This window comes from Lasioglossum baleicum, chromosome 10 (genome assembly GCF_051020765.1).
Source record: "Lasioglossum baleicum chromosome 10, iyLasBale1, whole genome shotgun sequence".
In the NCBI taxonomy this organism is placed as follows: domain Eukaryota; kingdom Metazoa; phylum Arthropoda; class Insecta; order Hymenoptera; family Halictidae; genus Lasioglossum; species Lasioglossum baleicum.
Genome location: NC_134938.1, coordinates 8,077,554 through 8,088,359, shown reverse-complemented (window position 1 = coordinate 8,088,359; position 10,806 = coordinate 8,077,554). Strand labels below are relative to the sequence as shown.

General features: G+C 34.4%; 2 protein-coding genes across 3 annotated transcripts; both read left to right on the top strand.

Moving 5' to 3' along the window:
* Window positions 1-202: 202 nt before the first annotated feature.
* On the top strand, window positions 203-5,104 carry LOC143212843 (ribonucleoside-diphosphate reductase large subunit-like). The gene is made up of 11 exons (XM_076432077.1): window positions 203-625; window positions 736-824; window positions 1,002-1,179; window positions 1,265-1,628; window positions 1,709-2,013; window positions 2,093-2,255; window positions 2,511-2,893; window positions 2,968-3,155; window positions 3,465-3,773; window positions 3,857-4,045; window positions 4,151-5,104. The coding sequence occupies exons 1-11, from the start codon at window positions 589-591 to the stop codon at window positions 4,457-4,459; spliced, it is 2,514 nt and encodes an 837-aa protein (XP_076288192.1). The 5' UTR covers window positions 203-588; the 3' UTR covers window positions 4,460-5,104.
* A 459-nt stretch (window positions 5,105-5,563) lies between these two features.
* Window positions 5,564-10,745, top strand: LOC143212844 (protein zer-1 homolog). 2 transcript variants are annotated; one of them, XM_076432079.1, is made up of 9 exons: window positions 5,564-6,614; window positions 6,966-7,230; window positions 7,308-7,623; window positions 7,705-7,910; window positions 8,002-8,173; window positions 8,282-8,605; window positions 8,680-8,829; window positions 9,366-9,618; window positions 9,726-10,745. In XM_076432079.1, the coding sequence occupies exons 1-9, from the start codon at window positions 6,083-6,085 to the stop codon at window positions 9,866-9,868; spliced, it is 2,361 nt and encodes a 786-aa protein (XP_076288194.1). In that variant the 5' UTR covers window positions 5,564-6,082; the 3' UTR covers window positions 9,869-10,745. The 2 variants fall into 2 exon arrangements, with proteins under 2 accessions (XP_076288194.1, XP_076288193.1); XM_076432078.1 differs by having other exon boundaries at window positions 8,671-8,829.
* The last annotated feature ends 61 nt before the right edge of the window (window positions 10,746-10,806 follow it).

Genomic DNA, 10,806 nt, shown 5'->3' with positions numbered 1-10,806 from the left:
CGAATTTATAGATGTCAACCCTATCCGGAACACATTGTTCCGGTACTTTCCCGCCAATATCACTACCCCACTTTTTCCTCATAGTATACTATAGCGTCTCAGCGAGCTGTTTCTCCCACGCACCGCCTTGGCGCTCCAGGCGCCTCGAGAAGGAGGAAACAAATTTTAACGGCCTTTTTGTTTCCTCCCTTATTTGTTATTGTTTGGCGTTGCCATGCGATAACATTCTTTTTTATATTTGTGTTATTCTGTTCATTCTTTCTGTTTCTGTTTATCATTTCGACAACATCCAATTTTTCTTAATAAAAGTTTATAAAACAATTGAGTTTTGATTAGTTTATTAAAAATTCTTCCTCTACATTCCTTTATAATTTACGAACACGCGATTCTAAATACACAAGAGAAATAATAATAAGTACTTTACTGTATTGGGCGCGCATGCGCGAAAAAACCGCCAATATCTCTTCACTTCATTCTTCACTGTACACTGTACTTGCGTGCCTTGTGTTGTATATAGTCTGATATAGTCGGCGGAAATTTGGAGGGAATTCTCGTTTGTAAATAAGTTTTCTTACTTTAACTGAAACAATGGTTGGAAAAGGGAAGATGTTTGTAGTAAAGCGCGGTAAGTAGTAGAAAATATAAGTTATTCTCATACTTGTATTGTTATTTCATGATATCCAAGTTTATTCAATTTACTAATAAAATTCTTTGACATTGAACTGATGATTTTAGATGGGCGCGCTGAAAATGTTCATTTTGACAAAATAACAACCAGATTACAAAAATTATGTTACAATTTGGATGTTGATTATGTGGACCCTGTAAGTTCAACAACCAAGTATTCCTTCATTTGTATTTCTTTAACCGTTAAGCTGATAACATAGTATTTACTCGAAACTGGTGTTGAGCGTGTAAAAAAAAACAATACACATTTCCCCAGTATTCGAAGTATTCGGGCAATCGATAATTTTTTCATTTTTTTATATAATTCTTTGCAGACTGCGATTACTCTCCGTGTTATCAGCGGATTATATTCTGGCGTTAGTACAGTCCAGTTAGATAATCTCGCAGCAGAGACTGCGGCTACTATGACCACCATCCACCCAGATTATGCTATATTGGCAGCAAGAATCGCTATATCCAATTTACATAAAGAAACGAAAAAAAGTTTTAGTGGTATTACAGACATGTTTAGTTTACATTTCGAACATAGACAAGTTTCTATCTGATGGTCATTCGAATTATCTCATTTTCTTTGTAGACATAATACATGATTTGCATCATGTCAGGGACCAGTATACAAACGAACATACACCTATCATTAGCGAGAAGTATTACAACATCGTAAAGAACAATGCAAACAGATTGAACTCGGCAATAATCTACGACAGAGATTTCAATTACAATTATTTCGGCTTTAAAACTCTGGAAAGAAGTTACTTGCTCAAGATAGGTGAAAAAGTTGTCGAAAGACCACAACACATGCTAATGAGAGTTGCAGTTGCTATCCATCAGGAGAATATTGACGAAGCTATAGAAACTTATAATTACTTGTCGGAACGTTACTTTACGCACGCATCGCCGACACTCTTGTTTGCGTGTACTATGAGACAACAATTGTCTAGGTATTTTTTATGTTTATAATATATTTCAATGAAATCTGGTTTGAAATTCAATGACTCATACTTTATTTCGCTGATTTCAGTTGCTCCCTTCTGTCAATGACTGATGATAGCATAATAGGAATTTATGATACATTGGAAAGATGTGCGCTTATTAGTAAATCAGGTGGTGGTATTGGTCTCAATGTTCATTGCATTCGGGCAAGAGGAACACTGATTGCTGGCACACTAGGTGTGTCCAACGGACTAGTCCCAATGCTCAGAGTATACAATGCTACAGTACGATGCATTGAACAAGGTGTGAATAAGAGATCTGGAGCATTCGCTATCTACTTAGAACCATGGCATGCAGATATTTTTGACTTTTTGAATCTGAAAAAGAATACAGGTAAATTATTGATTAATTCATTCACTACCGAGAACAGTTTTCATGTTTTCATAGTAACATAATTATTTGTATTTAATAGGTAAAGAGGAAAACAGAGCACGAGAATTGTTCTATGCTTTATGGATTCCTGATCTGTTCATGAAAAGGGTGTTTGATGATGGAGTTTGGAGTTTAATGTGCCCCCATGATTGTCCTGGTTTGGCTGATGTATGGGGCGATGAATTTGAAGCTCTCTATACACGGTACAGTCTATAAGAATTAACCCTTATGTAGTCAACTGAAATGTATAAATTATTCAAAACCTTTTGTATTTAACATATTCGCACAAATTCTCATTTTAAGACTACAAATTAATATATTAGCGAGCAAAGAATGGACATTCAGAGAAATTTTGTAATATTTTTAGAGGAACATTAACAAATTGTTGAAAGAAATGTAGTAAATGTACAAAAGAAAGCAATTGGATATACTTGATCTAATTAAAATATTTTTCTTAGATACGAAGAGGAGAAAAACTACAAACAGCAAATTCAAGCCAGAGAATTATGGACTGCTATTCTCGTAGCACAAGTAGAAACTGGAACTCCTCACATGTTGTATAAAGATAATTGTAATCGTAAATCGAATCACCAAAATATAGGAACAATAAAATGTAGTAACTTTTGCACAGAAATCGTACAATATTCTAGTCCGGATGAAGTTGCTGTATGTAATCTGGCTTCAATTGCCGTCAATATGTTTGTAAGCTCGAAAACTTTCGATTTCGAAAAGCTGAAGAAAGTGACTAAAGTAGTTACTAGAAATCTGGATAACATAATCGACATCAATTATTATCCAATCCCAGAAGCAAAGAAATCCAATCAAAGGCACAGACCTATCGGTAAATATTTCTTTCTGTTCGATACAAAACAAATATATCTATTCGATTAATAATATCCTAATGTCTTATTTTAGGTATTGGCGTGCAAGGACTTGCTGATGCGTTCCTTTTGATGCGTTATCCGTTTGAAAGCAAAGAAGCGCAGAAACTGAATATTCAGATATTTGAAACACTGTATTACGGTGCTTTAGAAGCAAGTTGTGAGATCGCCATGGAGAAGGGTGTATACGAAACATACGAAGGTAGTCCAGTTAGTAAAGGAGTAAGTATGTTGGGTCATTGCAAAAGTTTCGATAGTACAGTAGTCCCGCAATCTAAGCTGATTCTTGATTCTGTGCTGTGACAGAGATCGTGAAGAGGACAGCAGAGTTCGAGAGGCCTCGGTCGCCGAGAAGTATAAGCATAACTAATCCAATAACAAAGCTTCTTTATTTTTCGGATATTTACACTGCTCGGCTGCCGAGGCAGCTTGAGGTCTAAGTTAGATCGAGACTTTACTGTAATTTGAAAGTTTGTTAAGTACGACACACTAAATATGGAAGAATATCGACGAGTATTAACAAATTTTCAGATCCTGCAATATGATATGTGGAACGTTAGTCCGACTGACTTGTGGGATTGGAGTGCGCTGAAAGAAAAAATAAAGAAACATGGAGTTAGAAATTCTCTATTGATCGCGCCTATGCCGACAACTTCGTCTGCGCAAATTTTAGGAAACAATGAGTCGGTTGAACCTTACACTAGTAACATATATGTAAGGCGAGTACTCTCCAGAGAATTTCAAGTCGTGAATCCTCATTTGCTACGAGATTTAACTGAAAGAGATCTCTGGGACGAAGATATGAAAAATGAAGTTATAGCAAACGAAGGTTCTATTCAGGTTAATACTTTCGGATCATTCTATTTCTCTGATATTTCTGTTTTTAAAAATCATATTATATGAACATAGTTTATGTTTAACAGAATATACAACGTATACCTGAGGATCTGAAAATGCTTTATAAAACAGTCTGGGAAATACCGCAAAAGACGATCTTGAAAATGGCGGCAGATCGCGGCGCTTTTGTAGACCAATCGCAATCATTGAATGTTTATATGGATAAACCAACGACAGCAAAGCTAACGTCAATGCATTTTTACGGATGGCAAATGGTAAAATTCATAGAGATATGCAAAATTCTACGATTGTTGGATTCGAATAAATCGACATCATTTCCAAGATCGAACAAACTCCATAAAATGTTTTTTTACTTGCAGGGTTTAAAGACTGGCATGTACTATTTAAGAACGAAGCCGGCGGCGAATCCACTTCAGTTTACAGTTGACAAATCAAAATTACGAAACACCACCACCACATCTCCTAATCAATCTCTTAATCAGTCTCATAACGAGTCTCACAACGAATCTCACAATCAGTCTCAATCAGAGAATGCAGACAAAGAGATAAATGAATATACATCTCTACAAGAGAATAGTCGGACGAATATTAAAACTAAAGAGGAAATTGAAGAGATACTTATGTGTTCCCGCGAAAATGGCGATGCCTGCCTAGCTTGTGGATCGTAACTAATTTTAACTGCTGTTCACAGTACTTAAATTAAATCTTTTTTATTCACAATTAGGAATAAAGTGCGTATAAAGTATTCTACGAATTTTGTATGTATTATATAATATTTAAGTAATTCATATTAGCGTGATTTTTGAAACCTTTTAACACGTTGAGAAGGAAAAAAATCGAGCAGGTCTTCGTTGAAATTATAACATTAAAAACCGATAGCAGTGAGTGTACACATTTTTGAATAAGAAGATACAAGTGTGTTCTGATGTGAAACATTCTTTTGTGCACAGCTAACTCGGGTTCTTATGTCTTCGTATGCATATCTTCCATACAACAGTAGATGTTTTGATACCGCGTTCAACGTGTAGGAATTGAAATATTGACACAAATTTTCGATTATCGTTTTTAATTAATATTTGCTTTAATAAAATGAATACAATGAAAACAGGTTTGTTTGTTTATTACATTCACCAGGTTGAGGTCTTGAGAGAATTTTTATATTCGTATTTGTATAAATATTAAAGAGTTTGTGCAAACAAATATTTATTTGTTATAAATACGGCATACGTATATAGGATATGCATAGGACGCAGTGTTTCACGATGACTGAGTTCCCACAACTGACGTCACAAGATAATTCAAAATGGTGGATAGCGATATAAAAGCGAGGTGTGTATATATATATATATATATATATATATATATATATATATATATATATATATATATATATGTATACAAGTATATTTATGCATTATTTCGTAAACATTTGGAAAAATGACAAAACCGTGATACAAATATATCTTGTCATAAGTAAGTTCGCATATATATTGTTCTTACTATTTTTTTTATTTAAATAAAGCAAGTTGTGAGAAAATAATTTAAATACAGATTTCATATTATGTATAACAGTTGATGTATAACAATTTTATTTTGCATAAAGATCCGCAGTCTATATATATGTATAGTAATTACACTATGTAATAAATAAAATTTTGAATTTTCTCCAGTGAAAGATTGAAATTCATTTGAAAAAAGGTGAATTTGGAGTGCAAAATCTGTATACCTGTGTCGGATCTATAAATATGTATAGTTTAAGGTAGAGACGGCCCGGACGGCCGTGGCCGTGATTCTACATTCTAAATTCTACAGTCTGCATCAGTCTACATTGGTCTGCATTGAGTCTGCATTTACTCCAATTTACTGTACACGTTGCATCTACATACATATGTGTATATGTAATGTACACATATTCATAGTCGAATATATTCAGGATCAGCATCACTACGGTGATCAAGTGAAATGTCAAAATTCCAAGTACTACGAGCATATACTACGTAGTTGCGCAGCAATTTGGTGGTGGATGAATTTCGTGACCTTCTCAAGGCCCGACAACATTTATTTTCGCCTGATTCAGTGAGCAATCCGTCACTGTGCCGAGCTAATGTAAATCGACGTGGTTTCTTGCCGATAAAGAACGGAAGAAGATGTAAACAAAAAAAAGACAGTGCTACAACGATTTTGGGCACTAACGTCTCAGCTGATGCATTTTGACAGTTGAAATTGCATAATTGTTGCTGAGCATTCTCTCATGAACCTTTTTATGCAATTTGTGCATATTTCCGTACAGAATGGCGGATCTATGTGATTTCTTTCGTGTAGATCTATTCGTTGGCTCGGAGACGTTGACCGAACTTTGTTTCAAAGTGATTTGCAAAAATCTCGATATCATTTCGGTCAAAGAGGAAAGGAAGAAAGAAGACAATGATACGGAGAGTCCGAATGTTATTTCAGGAAAAGAAAAATGGTTGAAAGAAGATTCTGTACGAAATCTGTCCAAAGGATTGATCTTGCCCAGCGAAATATGCGACAGACTCATCGAATATGTTATACGTAGCCAAACGATAAACTGGCACGATGAATTTTTTCACATATTTCGAGATATGTCCAGAACTAAATTGAAGCGTGTCAAGATCGTAAGGTCTAATTTGACTGACCGCTCTACCAAGTATCTAACTTGTCATAAGCTAGTCGAATTAGAACTAATCGATTGCCCTCTCGTAGAACCGTATGTTATAGACTATATAAACGCTAACGGGGAGAATTTGCAAAGTTTAACATTACGCAGATTATCAGACTCCTTCAGTACTTCAATACCTCAGGGTAAGATTGTAATTAATATTTTTGTTGAGAACAATTCAAATTCTAGTATAGAAAATCATTTTTACCAGCCTACTTTTCAATATAAAATCGAGTAAAATATTTCTGTTAACTTTCTACGTAATGGCTCCTACATAAATCAAGTTTTAGTTAGTAAAATCACTATTTCAACGTGAAGTAGATATTTGCTAGTGTAGAAGGCCCCTTTGTTTACGCTTGAAACACTAAATTTAATGTTTAGAGATTGTAAATACTATATGCGAGTAATTGATATTTAAATTAATAACTGCTTACAAAGAATATGAAACAAGAGAAACGCACGTGACTAATGTGCGCATATTCTTTGATTGTCAGAATACAAGCAACAAGGAATGTTTAATTTACCGAACCTACGAAGCTTGGATCTAGAGGTCGGTCGTTATCATGATTATATCAACTACCATTTATTATTGTCTGGATTGCCGAAGTTGATGCATCTGGATCTATCTTATAACACGATAGACTGTTTCCAGTTCTTGAGTTTCTTTCCAAACCTAATATCTTTAGTTCTATACAATGTCAGGATCGATAGTTCTGCAAAGGATTTCATTCAGAATCTTAGTCATTTAAAGAATTTGAGGTATGTAGAACAGTTCCCATGTAACGCGTGATGTTTTCATATTGAATATCTAATAACATTGTTTTATTTATGACTAGCCACTTGGATATTTCTCAATCCGACAATACACACAAAGTATTTACAAACCCTAATGATCTACACAACATAGTGACTAGTTTACCACAATTGAGTTCTTTGGATATTAGCGGTACAAACTTAGCAGGAGTACATAAAGTAGATAACGGAGTACAAAATGTGAAACAGACGTCTCTCTGCGAATTGGATAATACGAGTGACAATAAGCTATGTGATATACCGGGTCTTGTTTCTAGAGTGAACAGGCCTTTACAGTTTTTAGGGCTATACGCGACGAGCGACGGAGCATGTAGACTACGTAACATTCCAGCAAAATTGGTAAATCACAACAGAATAATAATTATTATTTGTATTTGCTCTATTTCGTTCTGTTAAATAAATCATGTTTTCTCTTATCAGATTGCAGGAGATGCGAACGAAGACCAAATACTGGCAGCTGCTAATGTTTGCATGAATAATAAAGTTGATCTATTATTAAAAGTACTAAACGATCTTTATCATGTATATAGATATGAAAACTTTCACAGAATGGATCAAGGTCTTTGTGTAATATTGGATGCGATGGAGAAACATCCAGATGAGAAATATATACAAATATCCGGAAGGTATTTAATCATAAATTACAGGGTACTTTGCATAATGAAAAGTATGAATTCCAAAGAATTCCGTTGAATACAAAATACATCTTTCCTACAGTGCAACATTGTTTTATGTTGTAAAAATGAAAGAAAAAGATGAAATAGAAACTAGAGTGAAAGAAAGAATTGTTCGTATCCTTCTTACTGGAATGAGTATTTACAACGACGAGGAAATTATGATGCGTAACGGTTGTCTGACATTGAGCCAATTCCGTATACCGCAGGATGTTGTACGTACAAATTCTTTGAATCGCAATATGTATTTAGTTTTCACTGTAACATGTTTTCAGAGAGTAAAAATCTGTTTACTTTGTTCCATGTTATTTGTCGTTTGAAAGATGTCGAATTATGAAACACTGGTAAAACTACTAATACATTCAGCGGAGCATTCGCAGCAAGAGGGTTACGTACAACGTATAGCAATATTTCTTTTGAACAGTTTAGCGTGTCAAGTAACGGGCAGAGAAAAACGTTTGTTAGGAAGTCTCGGTTGTATCAAGACAATGTTTGAGTTGATTAGGTATAGGGTTACATTTAATATATGCGACGATGTTTTGGAAGTAGCATGGTCAACTATGTGGAACATGACTGACGAGACTCCCATAAATTGTGAACGATTCCTTAATGAGGATGGCATGAGTCTGTTCCATGAATGTATCAAGGTATACACACTCACAGTTTATATGACATTATAATTTTAAAAAATACTAAATTTTTACAAATAAAGTTTGCTCAGAAATACCGTCACAGAGAAGAATTATTGAAGAACATGATGGGACTTTTTGGTAATATAGCTGAGGTGCCGCATCTCCGAGTACATTTAACACAGCAACAATATATTAGTCTTTTTGCAAGTTTATTACATACGGACTGTGAAGTCATCGAGGTATAGTAATTAGTGGAGGTGTGCGAGAACCCGAAAATGTCAAGTAGGGACAAGTCAAAAATTTTATTCGGGATCGGGACGGGTTCCCAACATTTTTCGGCTCTCGCACACCTCTGGAAATCAGATTGGATTAGATTAAGGGGGTAGACTCGTCTCCAGGATTGCAAGGGTGCAGGATGCGCCTTCAGAAGCGCTAGATAAAAGATCAATCTTGGCCTCAATCGCCCTCAAAAGTCGTATTTTTACGTTTACGAGGTGTAATTTGCATTATTCGGCAGCATAAAGCTGCGCATTTAGCTATTTTCATAAAGCTGCGACAGCTACATGCTGCCGAATAATGTAAATTATGCCTCGTAAACGTAAAAATAGAACTTTTGAGGGCGACTGTGGCCTAGATTGATCTTCTGACTATTGGAAAACCTCATCGCATGCATCATCGAGAAATGAGAAGGCGCGTCCCGCACCCTTGCAATCTTGGACACGTATCTTTAGCAATTATATTTCTCTAATATTTAATATACATGTTCTGGTCTCAGATATCATATAACGCTGCGGGTATACTAGCTCACATAGCATCCGATGGTATAGAGGCATGGACAGTGACAAGTCCAAGTCGGGATGAAGTGCTAGAACTTATGGTCCAAGCTATCGAACAGTGGGATATACGTACTGGACGTAATATCAATTATCGTTCGTTTGAACCCTTATTACGCTTGTTAGATGTATATCATACACCACAATGCCAGCATTGGTCGGTTTGGGCTCTTGCTAATCTTACAAATGTTTATCGTAAGTATATAAAATTGTAATTTACTCGTAAGTATACGAAATCTTCATTTGAATATCGAACTATCTAATAAGTCTAATTTAATGAAATTATAATTTCTCCTCCGCAGCTCATAAGTATTGCAAACTGCTCGTAAAAGAAGGAGGTCCTGAGAAATTAACGGCTTTAATGTCTGATTCAAGACCATACAAGCGTATTAGAGAACTTGCAGCCTACGTATATGAAAATGTGATGTGTTATACACAAAAATAACTTTGATTATTATAATTTTAATGATTATACTTCGAACGTAACATCGTTGGAAGTAGAGATATTCAATAATTTCACTCTTATGCACAAAAGTGAGAGTAAGACTATTACAAAAAGTATGCACTTTCTTCATATTTCTTGTATGATCATTCGTTGAGGTGTAAATTTAAAATTGAATGAATGCTCACACAGACCTTACTCGCACTTTCATTATACGAATGTTTCGTTATATATTTTATTTATTACGTGTTACAGAATATTTCTGGAGAAAGTGTGAAAAGATATATTACTGTATTCTTAATTATTAGGCTGATAAAAATATTTTTGATATTTATTATTAATCTTTATAAATACTATTCACATTCAAATATGTTCTTGGTTTCTGTAAATAGTAAACTTGTACTATAAACACAAAGGAATTAGACTAATATTACTAAAATTATATCTCTCTGTTTTTCAAATGCCAATGATGTACTGATATTTCACGTTACATAGGTTTCATTATGTACTGTGTGGAATTTTATTTGTAGACTAATACATTAGTATACTGCATGTCCACGTAGAACTAAGAATAACCAACAAGGCGAAATTAATTATGTATTTGTACATCTACACCGTTACAATGAAAATTTTTTCAAATAATCACATTATTCTCGTCTAAAATAAAATAATGAAACAACAGATATTACTTACTGACTTACAATCAATTTATATAGACTTTAGTTATACGTTTTGGATAACTTCGACAAGAAAAATTCTATAAATCATCATCTACTTGATTATTACTATAATCGTTATGTAATATTAATGTATGTGTGCAAAGAATTTGCAAAAATCCCTGATATATTTAATGTATCATATAAAAATTATATAAGACTGACAGCAACTTTCTTTTATCATCCCCTGTAACCCAACGTATGCAATCAGAGAGGAGAATGAAT